This window comes from Orcinus orca, chromosome 21 (assembly GCF_937001465.1).
Source record: "Orcinus orca chromosome 21, mOrcOrc1.1, whole genome shotgun sequence".
Taxonomy (NCBI): Eukaryota; Metazoa; Chordata; class Mammalia; order Artiodactyla; family Delphinidae; genus Orcinus; species Orcinus orca.
Genome location: NC_064579.1, coordinates 2,458,281 through 2,484,174, shown reverse-complemented (window position 1 = coordinate 2,484,174; position 25,894 = coordinate 2,458,281). Strand labels below are relative to the sequence as shown.

The window sequence follows — 25,894 nt, the reverse complement described above, 5'->3', positions numbered from 1 at the left end:
GGTGCTGACAGGAGCGCTGCCCGGGCCCTGGGCGAGTGGTGAGCCCCGCGTCTCCCCGCCCCGCCGCTCGCTCTCCAGGGCCCTCAGTGCCTGCAGGCAGCCCTCCCTCACTGGTTCCCTCCCCCCAGGCTGAACCACCCCAACGTGGTGGCCGCCCGGGACGTCCCCGAGGGCATGCAGAGCCTGGCTCCCAACGACCTGCCCCTGCTGGCCATGGAGTACTGCCAGGGAGGGGACCTGCGGAAGGTGAGGCTGCGGGGGCCGGGCAGGGCGCTCGGGAGCCTTGGGGCGGGGTCGCGGGGTTACGGGTGCACGGAGGGCAGGGAGGGGCTTGCCATGCACCCTGCGCAGCTGTCCCTGACGTGACGCGGAAGACCCACCAGGTCCGAGCGCAGGGAGAGGCCGGTCAGACTCCAGGACGGGTCTTCCTCCCTCGGCACGCTGGGGCCACTTGAGCCCTTCGGTGTCGTCGTGGCCACTGGCCCGGATCAGAGGGCTTCTCCCAGATGTGGCCGCCCGGGGTCCTGGAGCGGGGCAGGAAGGGACTGGCTTGGGCCAGCTGGGCTGGGGACCCAGAGCCCCACTGACTCAGCTTCTGGGTCCCTCTCCCTTTCTTCCCGCCGCGTCCACCACGTCCCTTTGCCAGAACGCACACTGCGGGGTGGGTGTCGGGGACCGTTGTGTGTCCCCCTCCCCAGCGATCTCCGGAACAGTGTCACGAGCCGCTCTTACACGTGGCCTCATGTGATTCTCAGCAGCCCGTGACGTGGGTAAAATGGATGGGATCCCATGTGAAGGGTGGGCCCCGCGGCCCCGAGGGCCCACGTGGGTGTCCGGGCCTCACACAGCTGCAGCAGCAGAGGCTGGGTCACGGCCGGTGGGTCCCAGCCGCAGGCCCCCCTCTGTCTGTGAAGGGAATAGCGCCCGGCGCACGAGGACCATGAGAGCTCTGGGCAGGAGCTGGTTTTGTATTGAAAAGAGGTTGCCTGTTCGTCTCCACCCCCCTCACCTCGCACTCTGGACAAAGGTCTGCATTGTTCGGGGGCGCGGTCAGGATGGCCAGGCAGTTCTTCCATCCGTACTCAGCACTTTCTGGGACCCGGCATCGCGTGCTTTCCCAGCACTCTTCCGGCCCCTCCCACCTTCCCTCTCCAAAGGAGACTTTCCATGAGGGCTGGAGTGCCCGGGTGGCTCTCCCATCCTGGGAGATGGGCTCATCCTGGGGTTCAGGGCAGGATGTGAGCACAGTCATTGGCAACCCGCAGGCCGGGGACTGATAACCGATGACAAATGGGGAACTTGACAACGCTTCCATTTTCCCCTTTATCTTCCTAATCTTTGACAGCTGTCTGATTCCTAACTGCAGCTGTTTAGGGAGATAAAGCCGTGTCATTGTACTTGAGTGGACAGTCCTTAGAGGGCAGCGTGGGAGGGGTGGGAGGTGACCAGCTCACAGAGGCAGAGGACTTTGGACGTCATCTTGTAGGCAGCAGGGAGCCGTTGGCCAGGGAAGACTGACACAGACTTTGGCGTGATTGACCTGGCACGGGGTGCAGGATGGTGTAGGGGACGCGGGAAGCGATTGTACCCCATGGGGCCTTGGTCCACGTGGTCACCAGGGCACCTCGGGTGCCCGCGGTCTGTCCTCTTTGTTCTCCAAATGAGGTGGCTCGTCTTTCGTATCTCTAGAAAGTTCAGAATCCGCACCTGGTCTGGGGAGACAGGCTTGGCCAGTACGGGAGCGAGGGTAAAAGCCAGAGCTGATTGAAGGAGTGCCGTGTGTGTGCCTGTCGCAGGGAGCGGCTGGCGGACGTGCGCGGGTGTGGGTGTGAATTAACGACGGGGCACCCCATCGGGAAGTTACTTCCTGAAGTTGAGGCCGGCTTCCAGCAGCAGATGGAGTCCCTCGACAGGCTTGCCAGGGCCAGGAGGGCACAGGGGCTGAGCGTTTGGGCACGAGCCTCAGGTGGACCTGTGTCCTATGGCAGCTCTGCTGTGCAGCGGCCGTGGTGGCAGATGGATGGCTGGACCCCTCCCGTCCAGCACCCTCACCTGTGAAGTGGAAATGCTGCCAGTGCTGGCCTGGGCAGGGGAGCGGGAGAAAGGGTGAAGTGAGATGGGGCAGGTGAGGCTGCACTGAGCCCGTCCACGCGGCTCTGCCAGGTGCCCGGCACGTACGAAGTGCTCACTGCCCGGGCCCTGCTGTCATCCCCACCCCACAGCAAGGCCGCGTCGGGGAAGGGGTCGGAGGGAGGTGTTCAGTGGCTCCTTCAGGCTCTCGGGAGCAGTGGACCAACTGTGGCTGAGCTCAGATGGGCCTGCATCCCCCAGGACCGCAGCACAGGTGAGACTCTGAGAATGACTCAGGGTTAGGGTTAGGGTTACACACGGGAGCACTTCTAGGAGCTCTCAGATGCTTCCTCCTTCCCCGCCTGGACCGACCCTGCCCATCCTGCCCGGGCTGGCTGTCCACCCAGGTCCCCAAGGCCCAGGGCCCGGGGAGTGCTCAGACGGCCTTGGCTGGTGAAGGACACTTGTGGGCGCATTGGTGGCTGGTGAGCGCTCCCCCTGACGCCTCTTTCCCCTTCTTGACAGTACCTGAACCAGTTTGAGAACTGCTGTGGCCTGCGGGAAGGAGCCATCCTCACCTTGCTGAGCGACATCGGTAAATCCCAGCCCTGGAAGTCAGGCCGTGCGCTCCGGGGAGAGACCTCTGGGGGCGAGGAGGGGAGACGACTGGTCCTCCGGTCTCTACGGAGGTGGGGTTGTCGGGGACAGACGGTGGTGGAGGACGGGGGACGGTGGGGATGTCAGCAGGGCCTAGTCGGGCTGGCACTGAACGCAAATAGATTTCCCTTCCTTCCGGACTAAGTCATGAAGTGAACGATGGTGTATATAGGGTAAGACATTTCCTTTCCCATTAAAAGCTCCACTCCCTACTTTCCCAGAACAGCCAGTGATGGAGTAGGTTGTCTGTCCTTTGAATGAATTTCATCCCTTGGCAGTGAATTTTTCCACTTCCACACTGGCGGTTCTTTTGCTGGCCATAGGCTTAGGAAAAATGGGCCTTGTTTATCCCTTTGGTGCCCGTGGTGTCCTCTGAGGAGTGTGTCCATGGCCCTCAGAGAAGGCCTGGCTGGCAGCCCGGCTGGCCTGGGGAGCAGGAGCCTGACCTCAGCCTGCAGGGGTCAGATCCAGTCTCCTCCACCCTGGTGCCTGCTATTATTTAGGGGTAAACCTCCGAGGTTGGTGGTGCAAGGATCTAAAGTTGAGAGGTACCCAGAGTTCATAACTGAACCTTTGCCCCCAGATTTGGGGAATGACGTCATTTTCACCCCTCTGCCACCACAACCTCTTCGAAGCTGTATTCTTTTTTCCTTCTATGCGTCCAAACTTTCTTTTTAGGAAAATATCAAACATATAGGGAAGTCGGAAGAGTAGTGAAACCCGCACACCTGTCACCCAGGTTCACCAGTTGTTACCGTCTCACCACGTCTGTAAAGCTGTGTTGGCTGACGCTTGGCCTGGGAGGGCAGGGGTCCTCTGGTCCCCGCGGCTCCGGGTCTGCCTCCCTCTCACTCTGTGCAAGAAGGAAGTGAGCGGAACCGAGGGATGACATGCTTAAGGTTAGGATCCGAGCGGTCAGACATAGAAAATTCCCTCTCCCCCTGTAGCCGGTGTCCCTGTCCTGTGGATGGGGTTCACGGTGAGGGCAAGTTGACCTGGCACCAGTTTGGGTTTTTTTTTTACAGCTCTATTGAGGTATAACTGACAGGTAACACATGTAAGTTTCAGGTGTGCAGCATGAAAACATCGCACCGGTTTTACGTGACCAGCATGGGCGTCCGTCACCGGCCAGACTGCTTCCCTCGTGTGGGTGTGTGGGAGGTGCCCTCTCTGACTCCCTAGGGTGTCCAGTCCTTAGGCCAAGATCCCACCTGTTCCCTCGACACCTTGCCCCACCCTGGCCCATCCATGCTGTGCTTACACATTTACCTGTTTTTCGCCCCAGTGGCCACATCATCAGTTTATTCTCTGTTGGGTTGAAGGCAGGTTAGAAGGTTGGGGAATATTCTTTTGCTCTTCGTGGGCAACTTTGATTTTGTTTCTCTCTGGTTAGAGCTGCTTCAGGTCATTTTTCTGTATGTTATTCCCTCAGATATTGTGCTTCCCCTCATGAGATTATTTGTGCATTCGGTAGATCGTTATTAAGAAAGTCTTTGAGTTATTGGCTCAAGCACACGAAACCGCCTACTTGCCCACGCAGCCTTCTACTGCCTCAAGTGACTGTAGTGATATTCATGGAGCCTCTGCTGGTCACGTGTCCCTTGATGTGGTCACGTGTCACATCCAGTTACCTTGGCCTCCTGCGGTAGCTTTCCTGTGATGCATTCAAGGTGTCTGTGTATAAGTTACATGTAAGTCACAGTCATGAAGACAGGAGACTGGTTCACTCCACGTGCTTATGTGGCTCCGTTCTCCTGTCGGTGGATGAGTATCAAAGGTCTTTAGGTCGCTGATTCCCTGTCTTTCCTCTCTGTGGCCCCAGGTTGGAAATAATGAGGCTTTGAAGCACTAGTCAACTAGACTTAAGTCCGTGAAGGCCGAGACTTAGTCACTGCTGTGTCCCTGGCATCTGGAACAGCAGTAGTACCTTACGTAGCAGCTTCTTTGTAAATATTTGTCAAACAAATGAAATAAATCCCAAAGGAAATTAGAATAAGGACCTATTTTTTTATTTAAAAGAACTGCTGTCCACATGTAATTAAATTAACACTCCCAGGTCAAATACCAGCACTTCCACCTGTTGGCAGTGTGACCTAGGGCACGTTATTTAATTCTTAAGGGCAGCAGCTTTAGTTGCTGTGAGGTGGGAACATACCTCACCACGTGAGAACCGTTAGGAGGGTGGAGTGAGGGAGGTGGGACACGTAATCCCAGCACACGCTCTGCTTGCCGTGTTAACGTGCAGTGAGCCCGTGCTCGTCCCTTCCTCCTGTCCTTCCCCCCTGGGTTTGGGTTCATAGCACCCCTTTTAGAAAACCTCCGTCGCCCTCATTTGGGTTGTGACCCGAGGCTGGGGTCCAGTGAGCCAGGCAGGTGGCTGTCTTCTGAGACGTCCCTCCCCGGAAGTGGCTGCCTCTGGGATGCCGTTAGGCCCCCTGATCTGCAGGCTTCGGTGGAGGTTGCTGATAAGCCTGTATTGTGCTTTCACTCCCTTTTATGATTTGTGTACGAGATTCATGAAGTTTATTTGTTTTGCATGGATGTCGTCACAGAGACCAAGTCCGAAAGTTTTTCTGCGAGTTCATCTAACATAACTCTTTTGTATTCTGGAACATTTCCTGAACCTGTTTTGTTCCAGTTTGTCCCAAGGGCCGGCCACACGTCCCCTTTGTGGAGCTGCCCTGCTGGTCCCTGCCAGGTTGACTTCAGATAAGGGCAGAGCCCCACCCTTGCCTGCCAGGTCAGATTCACGACCTTCTCCTCTGGGTGACACCTACTTGCCTTTAACCTCTTCGGTGCCCCTAGCCTCTCAGAGATGCCCACTCAAAGCAGCGTCAGGATGATAGACGTAGGCGGGATTTTTTCCAGTGAGCTTTACGTTGCCCGAGAAGATCTTGCAGAGTACGCATGAGTGAGTGAGCAGACGCCCGGCAGGCACGTGGGTGAGCCCGTGTCCTGTGCCAGGACGGACAGGCCTGTTAGAACATTGCTCTTATGCTAGTAAGAGGTCTGGGGACAGGTGGCAGAGGCAGCTGGAAGTGTTCTGTCTTCCACATAAAGCAACCCTAAAATAGCTCCAGGAAGTTGTATCTCAGTGGACTCTATTTAAACAGTGTGCTCGTTATCCTTTGGAAAATATTGCCATGTGTTTCCCTCTGCCAGCTGACAGCAAACCCCTATGCACTCTGGAGGCCCAGGTCTCTGTTGCCCAAAGAGCGGGGACCTGCCCACACCCAGGCCAGCTGGGCGGGACGGAAAGCGATCACCGTCTTAGATCTTAGATCTGCACCCATCTTGATTCTCCAGGTGGCTGGGGTACCATGGTGACTGACCATCCTGTCCTCTAAGCATTCAGGGCCCCCGCTCCCCATTTTGTTTGTGCTCCGTTCTCTGAGTCACCATCTCTGTCCCTGTTAGAGCTGCTCCTAGCAGGCGTCCAGCCCTTCCACCTTACAGGACAGGGAGGGTTCCAAAGGGAACTCAGGGCTTTAGGGAGTCAGAACACTGGGCTCTCTGTTTTGTGTTTATGTAATTGTGGATTTCCTTGCTTATTCTGTTGAATACTTACATTCTGACTGCACTGCTGATTATAATAAAAGATGACTACCTGGTCTCAGCAATCCAGGTCATTTGTATATAAAATACATGGAAAGGCGTAAATAACCAGATTAATGAATGTAATCATAATAGAGAAGACAGCTGCTCTCAGTCCTGGCCTCACTGCCTCTCCAGCTCTGCTGCCTCTGACGAGGGCCTTTCTTCTCTGGAAAACCGAGGTGACTTTCTGGGCCTGCGCGTCTTCAACTTTAAATGAGTCATTTGGGCTGGGTGACCCCTAGGGGCCCTTCTGACTCTGAATGTTGCTTTTTCATTGTTCAGGTTCTGATTTTCAGAAAGGTTGCCCGGAATGTCTTTGACATCTGCTGCACTGCCCCAGCCCGCCTGCTTCCCGCGGTCCTCATGCATCATCTTCTGCCTGGAACCTGGTCTTGATGCTGTCTGTCTGTTCCTGCCCCAGCCTGTGTGTCCCTCTCTGCACCTGGGTGACCGCTCGCTGCTTCCACTAGTATTCTGTGTGCCGGGCCGTTCTCACGACATCTTTATCCACCAAATCTTTTCCAAAGTCAGGACATTGAACGCTGACCTCCACCCTCAGCTCCATATTCACGTCTACACAACATTTCTCCCCAAGTCACTTTCAAACTGAAGTCCTAGACGTTTTCCTTGAAGCCAATCCCTTCCTGACGTCCTCTCTGTTGGGTCACTGGCCCTGTCTTTCTGCCAGCTACCCGACACGGCTGCCGACCTCGAATCTCGTCTCTTCCTACAACCTGCCCTCTTCCTGGTCCTCACCATCCCATTTAAACAGTCTCCATCCAGGGCTTCCCTGGTGGCGCAGCGGTTGAGAGGCCGCCTGCAGATGCAGGGGACACGGGTTCGTGCCCTGGTCCGGGAAGATCCCACATGCGGCGGAGCGGCTGGGCCCGTGAGCCATGGCGCTGAGCCTGCGCGTCCGGATCCTGTGCTCTGCAACGGGAGGGGCCACAGCGGTGAGAGGCCCGCGTACCGCAAAAAAAAAAAAAAAAAAAAAAGAGTCTCCATCCTTTCCTTTGTGCTGAGCATCGCACTTTCCCTTTCTGTTCCCACCACCTCTGCTCATTCAGTGTCGCAGCACATCACTTACCTGGAGTCCTTATTCCCATTTTACTAACCCATCTTTCATGCTTCTGAAAGGATGCTTTCGTCATAATCCACCACTAGATCAAGACCAAACCTCATAGCGTCCCATCTCTCCTGATCCCCTCTAGCCAACTTCAAGACCCACTTTTCCATCCCCCTGCGAGCCTTTGTCCACACGCTCCTTTTTAGAATGCGCTCCGGCCCCTCCCCAGGACCCTGCGCTTTCAACCTGCTGCTCCATGGGGAGCGCCCTGGCCTGGCGAGCACAGTGGGTCTCGCTCTCGGGATTCTTGTGCCCTCGTGGCCTCCTCTACTCAGGACTTGGTTTCCCTGCTATTGTTATGTGACCTCTGCCTGTCCTTGACAGTAAGGACTAACTTCTGGGTTTGGGGCCCATCGACCAGACTGTTTGTGCAGTAAGTGAAGAAAACGGTTCGATCCAGTGGCACATTTTTGACAACACCTGGCACACTTATGTATGAAGACACTTCCTGAGGATGGTTGAATGAATGAGAGAATGATTTTGCACTTTTCTCTCAGCACTTGGTGTGCCTGCCTTGCTACCTTGCTGATGAGTCATAGGGGCTCTTTTAGCCAAGAAACCATTAGCTGGACTAAATCTCCACATGTCTGCACTTGGCCTTCCAGCCTGTTTTGCTTGGAAAGCCCAGTGACACCAAAGTGACTGGCACATAGTAGCCATGCGGCCAGTTTTTATTGTGTGAACGAATGTCCTCTTGCCCTTCTCCCGCACTGCTGACTCAGACCACCAACTGGTAATTGTCTTTTCTTTCCCTTCTAATCTCTGCGTCAGCTCTCTGGTCCATTTATCTTTCCATTTCTTCCATTGTTGCTCAGGACTGTATCCTGAGCAACAATATTCTCAAGAGAGCTTAGTAATCTCTTTCAGTTCAGGGTATGGTCACTAGGCTTCATGGACACGATCCTTACACAGCTGTTTCTCGACGCGGGAGTCTAGCTGGTCCTGTCTGTTCCCTAATTTGTGGAGTGTGGTTTGGGATTCTGGCTCATCAGTAAGAACTCCAGGAGTGCCACCGTCTTCAGTTATAATGTCTGTGTCTCCCTCTTGAGCTGAGAGAAAGCTGGGGTCCAGACCTGGGTGCTGTTCCTGACAAGGACAGCAGGAGGGGGCAGATACGGACCCCTCCGAGCAGCGTCTGTCCTAGGAAATGCCACTGCGTGGTGTAAAACAGTTCACACGGAGTACTGCTTGGCAACACTTTTCTATCACTGGAACATGAGAAATTAACCTGCAGGCTTTTCTGCTTTGTGGTGTGCTTTTCCATTTCTATACGCTTGTAGTACCTCTATTGTTAGGGCCTTCGATTTTTAAGAAACTTTCAGACACAAAGGTGTTGTTCTTCATCTCAAATTCTTACGTTCCATCCAACTGAAATCAAATTAGATTCTCTTGGCTTGAGACAATTACAATTCATGACACTCTCCTGAGGTACCATTGTGTAAAACAGGGCACCGTCAGACTGAACTAAGCCTTTTAAGGACTGATCCCGTAAGGGGAGCTGTCTAAGAGCTCCTGCCCATCAAGGTTTTGACCGTTTCACTCGGTCCAAGAAACTGTGTATCACAACACCTATAGGGTTTTTAAATTCCGGGCTTTATTAAGTTGACAAAAAAGCATTTGAGAATAAATGACTCCCCCGAAATGAGGACTCAAGTTTGTCATGTACAGTTGCTTAAGCATAAAAATAGATAGCTGTTAATAGTGATCACTGGCTTGGTCACCAGCTTGCCCTCTGTCCTCCCTAAAGACCTGGTGACAACTCTCAATCTTTGTAGTGTCTAGAGCAGCGCTCTCCGTGTGATCTGATTGCCCTCCCTGGGAGCTTCTTGGGACACCTCCCCTGCTTGTGCCCCGTGTCACTGGCTCTGAGAGGTTCACATCTAACTTCAGAGGCCTTGCCTTAGTCTGTGTTTCTACTTGCGCTGAATACAGTGAGTTTCAATGTTCGTATATCGTGCTCTTGAACAAACTGACCCACGCCTTTATGTATTACACCCTGACACTGTGTCACATACCCAAGCAGACCTTTGTGACTCAGTCACTGAGCAGGCATGCCCGGTCTCCCCACACGGTGCTTCCGCTGGCCGCTCGTTCACATGCAGCAGTGGCAGCATCCCTGTGTGCAATGTCGTGTCTGTGCAATTATTAGTACTTGTTATTACACGTTGCTTTGATTCTTTAATAAAGATTAGTAAAATAAAAATGAAAGTGCTGATAAAAAGCATGTCTTTTAAAAGTTACTGTAACCAAGAACAATGTTTGGGGGGATTTGGTGAGGCACACTTTGAAAGCAGCGAGTGTGTTCCTTCATTTGGACGTTTGTTGGACCTAAGCCAATCACTGTACCCAGTTATGAAACAAAAGAAAAGAAGGAACAGGTGTGAAATGTTGAAACTCTATGGTCAAAGGCTGGGTTTAAAAGGGCAGATTTAGGGACTTCCCTGGTGGCACAGTGGTTGGGAGTCTGCCTGCCTATGCGGGGGACATGGGTTCGAGCCCTGGTCTGGGGGGATCCCACATGCCACGGAGTAACTGGGCCCACGTGCCACAACTACTGAGGCCGGCATGCCTGGAGCCCATGCTTCGTAACAAGAGAGGCTACCTCAATGAGAGGCCCGTGCACCACAACGGAGAGTGGCCCCCGCTCACCGCAACTAGAGAAGAGCCTGCGCATAGCAGCGAAGACCCAATGCAGCCAAAACAAATAAATAAATTTATTAAAAAAAAAAAAGAAAAAGGGGCAGATTTAAGGAGAGGTTTTGCAATTTGACTTAATGTGCGGATGGAACATCCCCGAGAAGATGGAAGTTGCGTGTTTATCTATTTATTTTTAAAATAAATTTATTTATTTTATTTATTTATTTTTGGCTGCATTAGGTCTTCGTTGCTGCACGCGGGCTTTCTCTAGTTGCGAAGAGCGAGGACTACTCTTCGTTGTGGTGTGCGGGCTTCTCATTGCAGTGGCTTCTCTTGTTGCAGAGCAACAGTAGTTGTGGCACGCGGGCTCAGTAGTTGTGGCTCACAGGCTCTAGAGCACAGGCTCAGTAGTTGTGGCGCACGGGCTTAGTTGCTTCGTGGCATGTGGGATCTTCCCAGACCAGGGATCGAACCTGTGTCCCCTGCATTGGCAGACAGATTCTTAACCACTGATCCACCAGAGAAGTCCCTGAAGTTGGGTGTTTAACTCTCAGTTAGACTTTCTCCAGTGTTTTCAGGAAACATTCAGCATGAAAGTCTTTAATCAGCATATCTGATCCCTTGGTTTCTGCAGAGGACTTCTCTCTTACCCGCCTCCCTGCTGTGCCCTGGCCGAGGACCCGTTAGTAAACCTCTCTTAGTGTTGTGATCACTTTTGCTTTTTACCTTTTTTTTTCCTAATAAAAAAAAGGTTCATACCATTAACATCATTGACATCCCTCTGAGTTGGGTAATATAAACCTAAATAATTTTTAATAATTGCCTGTTATATTATGGATTTCCCATAATTTGTTCAGCCGTTCCCTGATTGATGACTTTCCATTAGTTTCTAATTATTTCACTCCACACTGTGCAGTCCACATCCGTATTTGTATGTGATAGTGCTTTTGATTTTGTAAGCTGGATTACCAGAGGCGGAAATGAAGGGTCAAATGATATGTATGTCTTAAAATTTAATAGCTTTTGCCATATTTCTTTCCCCCAATTGCACAGCAGTTATTACTCCTTCCAGCAACGTAGGGAGTGCCTTTTATCTCTCATCTAAAATTCCTGCCAGCTGAAGAGGTGAAAGGCATTTCGTTGTGGCTTTTTTTTTTAACATATTTTTTTTTTGGCTGCGTTGGGTCTTCGTTGCTGTGCACAGGCTTTCTCTAGTTGCAGCGAGCAGGGACTTCTCTTGTTGGGAGCATGGGCTCCAGTAGTTGTTGCCTGTGGGCTCAGTAGTTGTGGTTCGCAGGCTCTAGAGCGCAGGCCCAGTAGTTGTGGCACACGGGCTTAGTTGCTCCACGGCATTTGGGATCTTCCCAGGCCAGGGATCAAACCCGTGTCCCCTGCATTGGCAGGCAGATTATCAACCACTGCGCCACCAAGGAAGTCCCTCAGTGTTGCTTTAATGTGCACTTTGTGGACGGCCAGTAAGCTTGAGCGACTTTGTGCATAATTGCATAATTGTTCACGGTTTGCGTTTCATTTCTACTCCTGTAAGTTACCGCTTCACTTGTTCTTTGCCGTTTTTTCTACTGGGTTGCTTTCTTTGTGTGTATGTGTTAAAATGGTCTTTCCTTTTTTACATTATTAATTACTAAATAATATAGAATAAATAAAATAATAATAAAATAGATAGTATTTATTATTTTTAGATGAACTTAACCTCGCAGAATAGAAATATAGTAATCTTCTCTTGGATCCCATCCTCAGTTTTTATTCTTAGTTCTACTGGTCTGAATCCAAAAACTTTGGAGCCACCTATCTAACCCACCTCTTTGTTTTTTTATGTTCCTTTAAAGTAAAAAGCTATGTATTTTTTTTTCATTAGAAAAGTAACATAACATTATGATTTTGAAAAATAGAGGTTCAAAAAAGGAAAAACAAAAGTTTTCTTGCTACCCTAACATCTGGGTTGCTTTTTTATTGATTTGTAGTAGCTTTTGTCTGTTAGGTATATGCTTTTCGGCATATGTGCCGCAGATATTTTTTTCCCTTTTTTTGGTCTTTTGCTTTGTGTATAGTGTCTTTTGCCATAAAGCTTTCTTTCTTTTTTTTTAATTGAAGTGTAGTTGATTTACAGTATTTCAAGTGTACAGCAAAGTGATTCAGTTATACACACACACATTCTTTTCCAGATTCCTTTCCACTGTAGTTTATTACAGGATACTGAATAGAGTTCCCAGTGCTATACAGTAGGTCCGTGTTGTTTATCTGTTTTATATATAGTAGTGTGTATCTATTAATCCCAACCTCCTAATTTATCCCCCCCCCCCCGCCTTTCCCTTTGGTAACCATTTCTTTTCCATGTCTGTGAGTCAATTTCTGTTTTGTAAATAAGTTTTTACATTCTACATATAAGTGATATCATATGGTATTTATCTTTCTCTTTACCTTTCTACTTATTTCACTTACTGTGGTAATCTCTGTTTCCATCCATGTGGCTGCGGTTCCATCCATGTGGTTGCAAATGGTGTTATTTCATTCTTTTCTATGTCTGAGTAGTATTCATTGTATATATGTACCACATCTTTTTTATCCATTCGTCTGTCAATGGACACTTAGGTCACTTCCATGTCTTGGCTATTGTATATAGTGCTGCTGTGAACATTGGGGTGCATGTATCTTTTTGTTTGTTTTTTAATTTATTTGGTTGCACCGGGTCTTAGTTGCAGCAGGTGGACTCTAGTTGTGGCTTGCCGGCTCCTTAGTCGTGGCATGTGAACTCTTAGTTGCAGCATGCACGTGGGATCTAGTTCTCTGACCAGGGATCGAACACGGGCCCCCTGCATTGGGAGCACGGGGTCTTAAACACTGTGCCACCATGGAAGTCCCCTGGAGTGCATGAATCTTTTTGAATTAGAGTTTTTGTCTTTTCCGGGTAAGTGCCCAGGAGTGGGACTGCTGGATCATATGGTAACTCTATTTTTAAGTTTTTAAGGAGCCTCCTTACTCTTTTCCATAGTTGCCATGAATTTTTAAAACCTCTTTATGTTATTTGTATTGCTTTTCTTTATGCCATATTGTTTTCCTCACATGACACTACTTTTTTTGCTAAATTTATCCCGTGGTGTTTTAGAATTTTTGTTGCTAATGTGAATGGGATTTTATTTTCTTTTTCCTTTCAACTGGATCTATGACAGGGAGAAAAACTATTGATTTGTATATACTTGTTTTGCTTCCAGACAACTTACTAAATTTTTCCAGTTTGTCTTCCTGGCATAGAGTCAGATCATTTCCAATTAAAGGTAATTTTATCTCTTTCCAATACTTCTTCATTTTTTTCTTTTGTAGTACAGGTTGTTAGGACTTCTGTTGAAGTTATTAAACCTCTCTTAGGGGTAAAAATCACGTCCTGCCTGGAGTCGTAGCCTTGGCCATCCTGCGCCAGTCGCATAGTCATGTTTGCTCTTCACGGCAGAAGCTGTGGTATCAAGTGACTTCACAGCCAGGTTGTGCAGGCTCCTTCCTTGCCAGCTAGATTCTGAGCCCTTTAAAGTTGGGGACCATGCCCTCCCTGATTTTATGTCCCTCAGAACCCAGCAGAGAACGGGGCGCATAACAGGCACACGTTGGACCGTCAGATGTATTGAAGGTGCCCCCATTCTCTCCTTCCAGAGCCCCCACTTCTTCCTTGGAGCCATCTCTGCCCTGCGGACTCTACAGCAGATGACCAAGTGCTCTCTGCCCAGAGGGCCCTTCTCCCTTACCTGCCCAGCAGAATTTAGATTTTTTTTGAGCCTCTAGACCAGAGGAGTTCCCCTTCTCAATCTTTATCAGCATCACCTGGAGGGCTTGGTAAAACACAGATTGTGGGGTAACCCCCAGGTTTCTGATTCACTTCGTCTGGATTGGGACCCAAGGGTTTTGCATTTCTAACAAGTCTGCATGCTGCAGGTCCAGGCAGTGCAGTTTGAGAACCACTGCTCAAGGCTGGAGTTGGTGACCTCGTGGGTGGAAGGCTCAGAGTTCTTTGCGTGAACAAGGCAGATTCTGGTGCTGGTCCAAGTTCTGCTCACGTAGCCGGGTCCCCTTCCCTTCACCGGAGGGGTGTCTGCCGGTCCCCGTCCCTCCACTGTGATCCCCTGCACCGAGTCAGGGTGTGTGTCGGGGGCACGCGGTAATCATCTTTCACTGGGTAGGCGATTCCAAGTGAAAAGCATTGTCCAGGCTTAACGAAAACTCACTCCCCTTTCCACCCTGTCAGCCTCTGCACTTAGATACCTTCACGAAAACAGGATCATCCATCGGGATCTAAAGCCAGAAAACATCGTCCTGCAGCAAGGGGAACAGAGAGTGAGTGACCCTCCAGGGCCTGGGGAGGACGGGTGGCAGCTGGGCGGGGGAGGAACCCGCTTTGTGTGTTTGCGTTTCTTTGCTCACATATTTGCTTTGATTCTCCGGGAATGCTTTTTGATTTGAAACGAATTCCGCGAAAAGTTCTCGCTTGCAGATTGAGGCAGGTTTGAATGGACCACATTGTTAGTCATCCAAGTTGCAGGAATCTGATAAGAAAAATAATGTTTGTCTTCCAGCTGACACCCCCAGCCTTTGGGACTTGCACTTCTTGGAAATGGGCTTTCTTTTCCGTCCGTTTGAGAGCCTCCGCTTTTGAAGCTGACAGGGAGTCCATCTATGAGCTGGTTCTGGGCGTGGCTGAGAGGAGGCATTTGGAGCTGCCACCTGCCCATGGGGCCTGGTCCAGCCCGCAGTTTCCCCAGAGCTCTCAGGGACCTTTTCCGGGGCCCCGCCGCTCGGGTGTGGGGTAACCTCCCCGCAGGGCTTGGCCCTGTGCTCTTCCTGGCCTTGTTTGTTCAGCTGGGTGACAGGCAGGGGCCCAGCTGAGTGGGATGCAGTCACTCAGCTCACGGACTGTCTGACCTCTTCCACGCAACTTCCTCCAGCATCCTAGGTGTGACCCACGCCTGTCCTAGCTCTCACCTTTGGCCCAGTTCACGCTCATTCCTGTCAGTTCTAAGATTTGAGAACTAAAGGTATTTACTGGGAAGGAGCTGGCCTGGTCCTTTGTGTCTAGGTTTAGCAGTCCTGAGGGCTGCTGCGTGGTCTGCTAATTTTGACCTTCCTCTGGCAGTTGGTCGCAGAGCAAGGGAGAACATGTGCCTGGCATTTTTACATTGTTTTCTTTTGCCTAAAGCTACCATGTCTAGGGCATTCTCCTGTGTATTTGGTGGTCCTTTGGAACTTAGGGTCTTGGGATTGGAAATTCAGAAATATCCTCTGCTCTAACAGAGACATCCAGAATTCTTGAAGGACAGTATACTCTCATAACCGTCAGGTTTCTCCTCCCTTTTTTTTCAGTTAATACACAAAATTATTGACCTAGGATATGCCAAGGAGCTGGACCAGGGCAGTCTGTGCACTTCCTTTGTGGGGACCCTGCAGTACCTGGTAAGAGATGGGGTTTCCATGTTTGTGTGTCAGTTTCTGTCCGATGGCTGTGTCTGTGGGGCTCTTCCTCCATCCTTGCCTTCTGCCATCTAAGTTTGCCGGCTCTTGGATGTTTCCTGGGTGCCTGGGAACTGTTGTATGAGGTCAGACTCATAATCCATTCAAGTCAGCACGTTTTGCTAGCAGAGGCCTTATGGAGGGATGTGGTCGTCTTCTCATATCAAAAGGGCTGTGCTCCCGGGCCCTCGCACGAGTCCCATAACCTCTCATGCTGCAGTATTTTGTCGGAGGACAAAGAGTTTAAACCAGGTTCTTGCTGGTCTATAGGGGCCTCAGTTTCCACGCAGCATCTCGGGGGCCATGGAGGAGAGAGGGCTGAGCTTCGAGCTTCCACCCTTTCTTTTTGTTATTTGGTCTTAATACTGCGGTTCTATTTGAGTCACTCATTCATCCAAGAAAAATTGGTCAAGTGTAGTTTTAGAGTTTAGGAGGAAAGCAGGCATCACCCTGATACACAAATAATGAAGAAATTACAATTGTGATAAATACTGCAAAGGGAAAGTGCAGGGTGTTATGAGAATATATTTTAGGAAGACCTAGCCTGGTCTGGGACCTGAAGGATGAGTAGGGGAAAGGGGGACTGGGGGAGGGGGAGAGAGAGGAAGTTCCAGGTAAAGGGATAGGACATGGGAGACCAGAAGGTGTGGCAGGAGCCAGAGAAGAAGGAAGAGGGTATCTCGAGTTGAGGCTGGAGAGAGAGGTAGAGGACAGATTATTCAAAGCCTTGTTGGCTGGGTTAGAGATTTTATACTTTATCCTGAAGCCTCTGGAGAGACGTGGAAGGTTTCTAAGTGTGAGAGGGATTGGGTTTACCTTTTGAGGAGACCACGCTTGGTACAGTGTGGAGGGTGAATTGCAGGTAGTGGGTGAGTGGTAAGGAGGCTGTTGTACTGAGCTGGTCCGAGCTGGTGGAGGGCCTTGAGGATGTAGAGGATGGTTCAAGAAATGCCTGGAAGAGACCCAGCAGAACTTGGTAATAGATTGTTTGCAGATGATAACCAGTACATGTTGATTAAAGGAGTCTACAATTTAAAAAAGAAAAACAAAAAAAGGTTGAAAGCCACTGGGCTCGACGAGCTTAATTATCCTACGTGGTTCTCATACAGAAAGAGAGAAAGCAATTATTGAGGTCCTTTTGAGCGTATCCATACTTCCCACTAACCCCCCAACCAGGCAGTGGACTGCCGGTTTATCACCTGCCCTGGGGAGTAGAGGATTCAGAGCGGGGACTCGGGGCTGTGACTCAGCACGTGTGTCCACATAACGTGACCCTGTGGGTCCTGCCCGGTGTCCTCTGGACCCCTCGTCAGCTCAGCAGCAGTTAGTGAGGACCCCAGGCTCTGACAAGGATGTTCGGCCAAATTGTTCACTTGCGGACCTAAAACTTCTGTCCGTAACCAGACACAGAGGCTGACCTGTGCGTCCCCACGCTTTTCCTCTTGGTTTGGACTCCGTGGTCCTTCATGAGTGTCATGCCTCCAGCCAGCCTGTGCTCAGTCCTGCCTCCACGCCCTCGCTTGTCATCGTCCTTTCTGGGCTGTCTGCCCTGAGGCACTCTGATCCGTTCCCATCCCACCTGTGCTGGGAAGCTTTCCTTGGTTGTCCCAGCCTCTCTGCTTGGGCAGTGGCCATGCATCTGGCCTTTCCTACCTGACTACAACAATCCATCCCGCTGTCCGACCGCATGCTGTGGACCTCACCACTTTAGGGGACCAGCTGGCATGCAGTGCATGTGCTGTGAATGGGTGTGCATGGCCGGGATCACTTTCCTTTGTTGTCCGTGCCCTGTCTTCCCCTCCCTGCACAGTGCTGGGAAAAGGATACACGCTGCACTCCGGTTCACCTAAAATACCCCCAGGCCCTTGTTTCAGCACCGGGACTGAATGGGGTCCAGAGAGATGTTCGGTACCACCTGCTGAACACGTGGTCACCTCCTCACCTGGAGCGGGGCCCAGGGAGCATGGGGCACGATAAGAGGCTGGGTGCCCCCCTCTGTGGTAAACCCTCAGATGGGGAGCAGCTCAGGTATGTCCCCACATTGTCACCACAGGCCCCTGAGCTGCTAGAGCAGCAGAAGTACACGGTGACCGTGGACTACTGGAGCTTCGGCACCTTGGCCTTCGAGTGTATCACGGGCTTCCGGCCCTTCCTGCCCAACTGGCAGCCTGTGCAGTGGTGAGTGAGGGCTTGGGGCGGGCCGGCCGCCCAAAGCGGGGAGTGTGCCCCTGTCTTTGTCAGATGTCACCTCACCTGTGCTGTCTCACTGGGCACCCCAGGCTGGGCCTGAGACACCTGTGACCTCTCACCCAGAGGAAGTCCCGTTAAGACCTGGCACGTGGGCAGTCTGAGCTCCAAAAGCCTGGAAAGATGGAAGGTTGTTAAGTGTCAACCTGGATTCTGAACCTTAACAGCTTTAAATCCAGTACTGTGTAAATGACTGCTCTGTGCAGGGCAGGAGGTCATTGTGTTTACAGAGTGTGTGTGTAGTGTACGCTTACACTGAAAACACTGTGCATTGGTAAACAAACAAATAGCCCATGTTCACATGACAAATTATGAGCTGTATTTACATGAAAATTTATTGTTGACAAATTTTACTGTTTTTTAAAAGCGTCAAAAAGTGGCTTAAAATGTGAACTGAATACATCTCCAAAAAGAGATTTTCTAATAAAAAAAGTCAAAGGATACAATTAAGTTTTTAAAAATTACTCTGTATTTTGAAACTTCTTTTCTGATTATAATACTAACGTGTGGTTCATTGCATACATAAAAGCTAACCATTACTGAAATGCATCATTTAAAAACTAACATCCCCCTAAATCAGTTAGGATTCATTCAAAATGATTCCTTGAGAGACCACACACTAATTGAAATGATGCTACTGTTGTTCAACATTATTTTTTTATCTCCAGTTTTTATTTTTTGGAGCAGTGGTAAGTTCATGTGGTTCAAACTTCAGAGTATAAAAGTGGAAAGTCATGGTTCCTCCCCACAGGCATTTGGTCCTTTTGATCTTGGGTCCACCTCTGAGGATGTCTTGTACGTGTACAAGCAAATGGGCATGTACCTGTTTGTTAACTCATTTATGTATGCCGCCCCATTTTACCTCAGTGACAGTGTAATATGCACACTGCCCTGTACGTGCTCTTCCAGGATTTTTACACTGAGAATTTCCTCCAACTGCTGTGAACATCTCTCTGTGTCTCCAGATTCTTCATTGTGCCTGTGTTTATTTAAAAAACAAAGTAGGTTACCCTACGTACTCTCATAGAACCTGCCTCTCAAACTTGCTACAGAAAATGCTTTCTGTTTTTCCGTGTTCTTTGTCACGTCTGTTTGCTGTTCCACTGTAGTTGGTTTAACCTGTTCCCCATTACTGGAAGAATCAGTGGTTTATAATTTTTACCTCTTAAAATAACACCAAGAATAACATCATTGTAGGGAAATCCTTGAATGTCCGCAGTTATTTCCCTGGGATAAATTCCTAGCAATGGGATCAACAGATCAAAGATTATCCGCATTTTAAAGGTCTTCCATGTGCACTAACAAATTGCTCCACAGAAAGTTTGTATAAATAACGTTTCCGCCAGGAACGTACGAAGCTGCCCCTTTGTGGGTCCACACTGGCTATTGTCACGTTTCTCAGTATCTTTCTGGAAGTAGCGAAAACATTGACTTTTTCAAAGGACAGGTACTTACATCATGAGATTGTTTATTTATAAGTCTAAGATGTAGCCTTTGAAATCAATTCCAGAAGAGTAGTTTTGTGTGACGCGGTCCAGTTCAGTCACCGTTCACATGCCAGACACTGGAAGAGATGACCCAGGCATGGTCCCAGCTCCTGAGGAGCCTGGTGACATGGCAGAGAGTGCCCTCCTGTGGGGACTGACTTTAGAAGAGGCAGCACTCCTGAGCTGGGTTCTGGAGTGTTGAATTAGCTCATTACATTAGAGTCACACCTTATCATGTAACCATCATGACAAAAACTTCAAATGTCTGTACATCTATAGTGTTTTTAACTAACCAAGGAATTACTGCATTTTTTTCAGTTCAAATGTCGAGCGTTTCCATTATTTATAACAAGATGAGTTAAAGTCCATTAGAACTAGAAGAAGAAATGCTATTTGAAGCTATCTCTAATGGCCTGGCATCTTCATAGTAAGTTTTTTGTCTGCAGAGCCAGCCTCTTGTACGGAGCCGGGAGGCCGGGTGACCACTTGCAGGTGGACATCTCTGAAACCTAGTAGCTGTGAGACGTGTCTGTCTTGTCTGCCTTGTAATGCCTCAGGCAGCTTTAGCAATTTCACTCTCATCTCAGATGGCAGGTAGATAGTAATTTCAGGACAAATGCAATTTGAGCTTTATTATCCTGTCACTGAGCTACTGTGAAGTACATTTTAGGACCGGCCTAAGCAGTGAGCATTTCACTTACTGTGTCCTTTTCTTTATCTGTGGTTTCCCGTTGACAGACCAAGTTTCTGTCAGAGGACCATCCCATTGTGTGTAATGACAGCCTGACGTAGAGCAGGCAGGTTCCAGCTGGACCCCAGCTCTTCCAGGCTACGTGTGCTCCACATGGTCCGGTTCACCCCTCGCCAGTGAGGCTTCAGGGCTAAAGCATTTTGCATTTGAATTTCTTACGTGTTTTTGAAAAAGAAGGATGTAGACATTTAGACAGAGTAGAAGGAGCACCAGACTTTGGATCTGAGTTCCCGGTGGTGTGACCTTGGGCAGGTCACCTGATCTTCACTTCCTTACCGCTGAATGGGTGGCTGAAAACCGTCTACCACATGGGGTCATCGGGCAGAGAAGGGCGTGTTCACAGTCAGTGCTTGGTTATCTGTGAAGCATTATTCAGACTTACGTCATCACCCTTGTCACCGAGAAGATTTGAAACCAGTTTAAAAATTTGCTTCCTTCAAATACTATTTCAGATACATCAGAAGGGTCTCTAAGTTGGGAAATGTAACTGTTCATTCACCATCAGAAGTAACACTTAGCCACATGCATTAAGAGGGAAGTGTGTGGTGTGTGCAGGTTTCACGTGAACAGGATCCTCATGCAGTGATCTTGGTGTGCACATCCTAATTTCATCCTCTACCAAAACGTGAGAGTTTTGTGTTTGATGAAAAGTAGAAGAAAGATAAGGATGAGCCAAGGTGAGGCCAGGAATCAGCAGTACAAGCCTGAAGGTCAGTGACACTCACTGGGCAGTACTGACGGCCTTAAACTCTCGGAGAAGCATCCTAGCAGGACGCAGACGCACTGGCCGGCATCCCAAGGGGTTGACTAGTGACCCGGGGGCATCCCGTCCAGTTGTCAGGTGGAAGGCTACCGGTGTGGAGGGGCTGTTGGCTGCTGGGTGATGCAGGGTCATCACAAGCAGCGTGACAGACCGGGCCCTGCGTCCGCAGGCACTCCAAAGTCCGGCAGAAGAGTGAGATGGACATTGTGGTTAGTGAGGACCTGAACGGAGCCGTGAAGTTCTCCAGCTCGTTACCCCACCCGAGCAACCTCAACAGGTACGGCCCCAGGCCTTCCCCTCTGCATCGTGTCCTTCCTGTTTTAGAAATGGATGTCAGAGCCGACGTCCTGGTAGCTCTGACATCGGGACATCCTGCTGTGGCCGGCACCTGGCATAGTCTATCTCAGTGTTAAACTTAGAACGCCTTCCCCCCGACCCCATCTAGAAGTCTTCTCCTTCCCGAATTCACACAGCAACCTGTACCTTTCATCACTCCAAGAAGCTTCTACCTCGTGTGACATTTGGTTTTGCAGAGGGTTTACCTTCTGGTCAGCTGTAAGCCTTTGACCGCCAGGGGATTACGCGTTATTTCTCTTTGCCTGCAGCCTAATCGTGTGTTACTGTCAACAAACAAACCTTTTCGGTTTGAACAGGCACTGCCGTCTGGTCTTAGAGCCAGAATATTAGCAGTCAGGTAATCCTATCAGAATTGGGGGCTAGTACAGAGGAAAACTGCCAGGCGGCCACACACAGCTGAGGAGCACGGAGCACAGTGACCATGAGTGTTTGGAGGATGGGGAGAGAGGTACCGAGTGGACTAGCTGCGCAGGATGACTGGGTGGGCTGGAACTTTCTGGAAGAATCTGGAAAGACGTGCAGGACAGGCATGGGGAAAGATGGGGGGTGGGGGTGGGCCCAGGAGAGGCAGCTCGTAGTGGTGCTGGCCTCTGCAGGGCTTTCTTGGGGACGTGGCAAGGGCCTCTGAGGGTGCCGGCAGGGCCCCGCCGGGCCGGGAGAAGTGAGAACTTTGTCATGTGGACCCCCCGAGGGGTCCCCGGGGTGACCGACAAAGCGAATCGGCAGCGAGGGGTCTGGACTGTGTGGGCGGTTCTCCTGAGGTGGGGCGGGCCTGGGAAGCACATAGGAAGCTTCCTGAGGTTTTCGCACAGCCATCTGCCAGGACGCCCTGATGTGAGGGTGTTGGCGCGGATCCGGGAGGGGTGAGTGCCTGAGTGAGTCATTTTGTTGGAAAGACTCGTCTTTCCTCAGGTTAGTTCATCCTCAGGGATCACTTTGGCCCCGTCCGCGTGATGGTCACGTGCGTGTGAGGTGTGAGTGCCTTTCAGTTCCCACGCGGAGCCCTGAGGCTGGCTCTGGGCCCATACGCACGCGCGCGCACACACACACGCACGCGGCCCCCTCTTCTCAGCGTCCTGGCCCAGCGGCTGGAGAAGTGGCTGCAGCTGATGCTGATGTGGCACCCCCGACAGAGGGGCACCGACCCCGTCTACGGGCCCAACGGCTGCTTCAAGGCCCTGGACGACATCTTAAACTTGAAGGTGAGCCTACGCCAAGTTAGCCCAAGGCTGCGAGCCATCGGCTGCCCGACCAGTGGGCAAACGCAGGCTCCCATGAGGGCATCTCCACATGAGAGGATGATGGGACCCCTTGCTGACCGTTCTGGGTCGCGAGGTCGTAGCTGTGGACGGACAGGAGTGGGAAGACCCCTGTGTGTGGCCCAGCGCTGGCCTTCCTCCCCAGGCCGGGCCTCTGGGAGGCTGGGAGGTGTGGGGAGTAGCAGAGGATCCGGGCCAGCAAGCGGGAGTGTCAGGCGGTTTGTCCTGGGTTGCGTTGCAGCTGGTTCACGTCTTGAACATGGTCACGGGCACCATTCACACCTACCCTGTGGCAGAGGACGAGAGTCTGCCTAGCTTGCAGGCCCGGATCCAGCAGGACACAGGCATCCCTGAGGAGGACCAGGAGCTGCTGCAGGAAGCGGGTCTGGCCTTGACCCCCGACAAGCCTGCCGCTCAGTGCGCCTCCGACGGCAAGGTGAGATCGGCCTCCTGCAGGCGCCCCAGCCCCACCCGACCCCTGATCGCCCATCCCGTCCCACTCCGTCGTGCCAGGCAGTCTGTTACCACGCAGGGTAGGCGCCTGCCTGTTTTGAGGTTGGAATGCGAGATCCCGTGAACCTGATAGGAGACCTGAGCCACCCCACGCTTTGCCTGTTCCTTCCAGACCACTGGGAGTGCCTTTCTTTTGCCTTTGCTGCCAAAGTGATGCTTCATTTTTCCAAGTCAACCAAAACCATTTTTGACACACCTCGTGTGTGCAGAACCGTGCTGACAGCTGCACAGAAAGAGCTGGAAAGTTAACGCAGGAGAGACAGTCACTGGACAGTAAAGCAAACCATCTAAGTTGCACGATAAAGACAATCAGAGAATAAAACAGAGCAGAGTAAGTTGTAGATGAGGTTTGCATTGGGAATAAGTGTAAAAGGAACAGCCAAGGGAAGTAGAGGCCGCGGCCCCTAGGAAAGGCTCAGTGGGCGCCCGGCACCTGCTCTCTGAGGACGGTGCTGTTGGGACCCTCTGAAGACTCCCCCCTTGTTGCTTGAGAAAAGGAGGGGCTGGGTCCACGAGGCCTCATTTTGCTCTTGTCCCTTTGCAGCTGAACGAGGGCCGCACCCTGGACATGGATCTCGTTTTCCTCTTTGACAACAACAGGGTCGCCTATGAGACCCAGATCTCCCCACGGCCCCAGCCTGAAAGCGTCAGCTGTATCCGTAAGAACAGCGTGATCTTTTTAAAAGATAATTACTTACAGTGCTTGGGACGAGGCTGGAGGGAGAGCCCTGGACTGAGGGAGGGGTCGCCCCTGAGAAGATGAGTCCCTCCGGCCCTCAGTCAGGCAGCCTTCCTCACTTGCACCCGCGAGGAGTAGCCCAGGTGAAGAGAGGAAAGGACATCCATCTTCAATTAATGTCAACCTCATTTAAACAGAGGACAGGCCGCTGAAATTCAGCCACGTGACCATTTTCTTGATGTTTGAAGTCGTCTTCATATTTTAATAATCGATACGTGCACACGATACCAAAAAATCAAAAAGACTGTACGGTAGGCAGTAAGTGCCTCTGTCTCCCCAGCTCCCCCGGGAAACCACTGCTGCCTGACTCCTGGGGTCTACCTTCCGGGGTGTTCTGTGCATCTGTAACTTTTGACGTGCCTGTGCTCTACCAGGGCACAAAAATGTCTGCGACGGTAACCAGGCCCAGCAGCCAACATGGTTGTGTAGCAGCAGAGCATTGCATAACGGCGCAGTGTAGATGTGCCTGCGAGCTCCGCGGGCAGGAGGCGGGCCGTCGCAGGCGCCGCTCCCTGACGGTCGTGTGTGTCTCTGGCCAGTGCAAGAGCCCAAGAGGAGCCTCCCGTTCTTCCAGCTGAGGAAGGTGTGGGGTCAGGTCTGGCACAGCATCCAGGCCCTGAAGGAGGACTGCGGCCGCCTGCAGCAGGGCCAGCGCGCCGCCATGTACGTGCCCGGTGGTTCACCTTCACTTGCTCGGAGCTGCCCAGTGGCCCGGCCGCAGGACGGTGGCAGAGGCGAGGGCCCAGGGGTGGCCGTTGGGAGAGCGAGCAGGGGAACGCTGGTCTGGAAGGGTGGGATGGAGGGAGGCTCCGTCAGACCCGACCAGGCCAGTGTGGTCAGCGGGCGGCGCTGGGGCCGCGGAAGGGCTTGCTGCGGCGTGGGTCGGCCAGCCTCCCCTGACCGTCCTGCCGGGCCGGGCTGACTCTTTCCCCGGGCTGTGGCTGATTTGGGTCGCTTCGTGTGGTACTTGGCCTAACTCCAGTTTGGGAGCAGAACCTCACCCGTTGCCGAGGGCCAGGAGATCGTCGTTACGGTTATAGGTGGCTGCTCTTGTTGCGGTTATACCAGTTACAGCAGGGGCCTGCCGTCGTGTTTGAGCTGGGTTTGCTCTTGTCCGGGAACTGGCACTTGGAGGCCAGAGACACCCCACGGTTCTGTTTCTCGGGGTCCCTGCAGGATGAATCTGCTCCGGAACAACAGCTGCCTGTCCAAGATGAAGAATTCCATGGCCTCTATGTCTCAGCAGCTCAAGGCCAAGCTGGATTTCTTTAAAACCAGCATCCAGATTGACCTGGAGAAGTACAGTGAGCAGAAAGAGTTTGGGATCAGTGAGTGTACTGTTTGTGATGGGTCTCGAGAGACCGTTCCTTTTTTCTTCTCTCTGAGGTGTCTTTTGTCCCCTTGCCATTGAATCGCTTGTTTTCTGTTTGGGTTTGGGGATGTTTTCGTTTAATTTTATTTCCTTCCATTTTTTTTTCAGCGTCAGACAAGCTGCTGCTGGCCTGGAGGGAGATGGAGCAGGCCGTGGAGCTCTGTGGACGGGTAGGAGGCACCCTGGGGTCCCCAGGCCGGCCAAGGGCGCGAACCTCTTCACTGCTGTCCTCCCCTTTCTCACTGCACGCTCGGTCGAGCTTGTATGTCGAAAATGAGATTTTCCTCTCCCAGCTCTCTGCCCTCAGCTAGGACTTGCTGGAAAGAAGGGGAGAGGCAGGGGGTGGGGGACACTGCAGGGGGCCCTGCCGTGGCAGGTCCGGGAGCTGCACAGATTGGAGTCAGGATTACGACGTGAATTGTCCTCTTTCCACGAGAAGGGGCCTTGGATGAAGGAGCAGCACGCTGTCTCATCGGAGGTTGTCCTAACCTCTTTGGGACAAGAAATCCCCAGGAAAGAACGGGTCTAAGGGGCAAGTCTTAGGACAGTGTAAATCAGATGCCACTGAAAAGTGTTGATTATGAGGTCAGGGTGTGACGTGGCAGACCTCATACAAATGGAAGACTGTGGTCTCCAAGGCTTTTTCCTGGACTTTGTCACCATTTTCCCTGTGAACTTGGGCAGGGAGTTTCACCTCCGTGTCTTAACATCTGTTTCTATAAATCAGTACCGATATGCCTCCTTAAAGGTGGGTGTCCATCGGCAGTACGTTGTTCAACCACAGGGACACGAGCGCACCCCCAGTCTT

The 25,894-nt window shown here is 51.4% G+C and overlaps 2 protein-coding genes across 5 annotated transcripts in view; one reads left to right on the top strand and one right to left on the bottom strand.

The window, feature by feature from the left end:
• The window catches only part of PLAT (plasminogen activator, tissue type), a 249,087-nt gene that overhangs the window by 87,970 nt on the left and 135,223 nt on the right, over positions 1 to 25,894 (bottom strand). The window lies entirely within an intron of this gene.
• Positions 1 to 25,894, top strand: part of IKBKB (inhibitor of nuclear factor kappa B kinase subunit beta) — a 47,548-nt gene that overhangs the window by 12,727 nt on the left and 8,927 nt on the right. For all 4 annotated transcript variants that reach the window (XM_004285064.4, XM_049704187.1, XM_049704188.1 and 1 more), the window contains 12 exons: positions 129 to 246; positions 2,596 to 2,665; positions 14,340 to 14,428; positions 15,452 to 15,541; positions 17,652 to 17,776; positions 21,016 to 21,123; positions 22,276 to 22,405; positions 22,704 to 22,898; positions 23,520 to 23,634; positions 24,254 to 24,377; positions 24,891 to 25,042; positions 25,195 to 25,256. In XM_004285064.4, the coding sequence (XP_004285112.1) occupies positions 129 to 246; positions 2,596 to 2,665; positions 14,340 to 14,428; positions 15,452 to 15,541; positions 17,652 to 17,776; positions 21,016 to 21,123; positions 22,276 to 22,405; positions 22,704 to 22,898; positions 23,520 to 23,634; positions 24,254 to 24,377; positions 24,891 to 25,042; positions 25,195 to 25,256 (1,378 nt within the window). The remainder of the gene's footprint in view (positions 1 to 128; positions 247 to 2,595; positions 2,666 to 14,339; positions 14,429 to 15,451; positions 15,542 to 17,651; positions 17,777 to 21,015; positions 21,124 to 22,275; positions 22,406 to 22,703; positions 22,899 to 23,519; positions 23,635 to 24,253; positions 24,378 to 24,890; positions 25,043 to 25,194; positions 25,257 to 25,894) is intronic.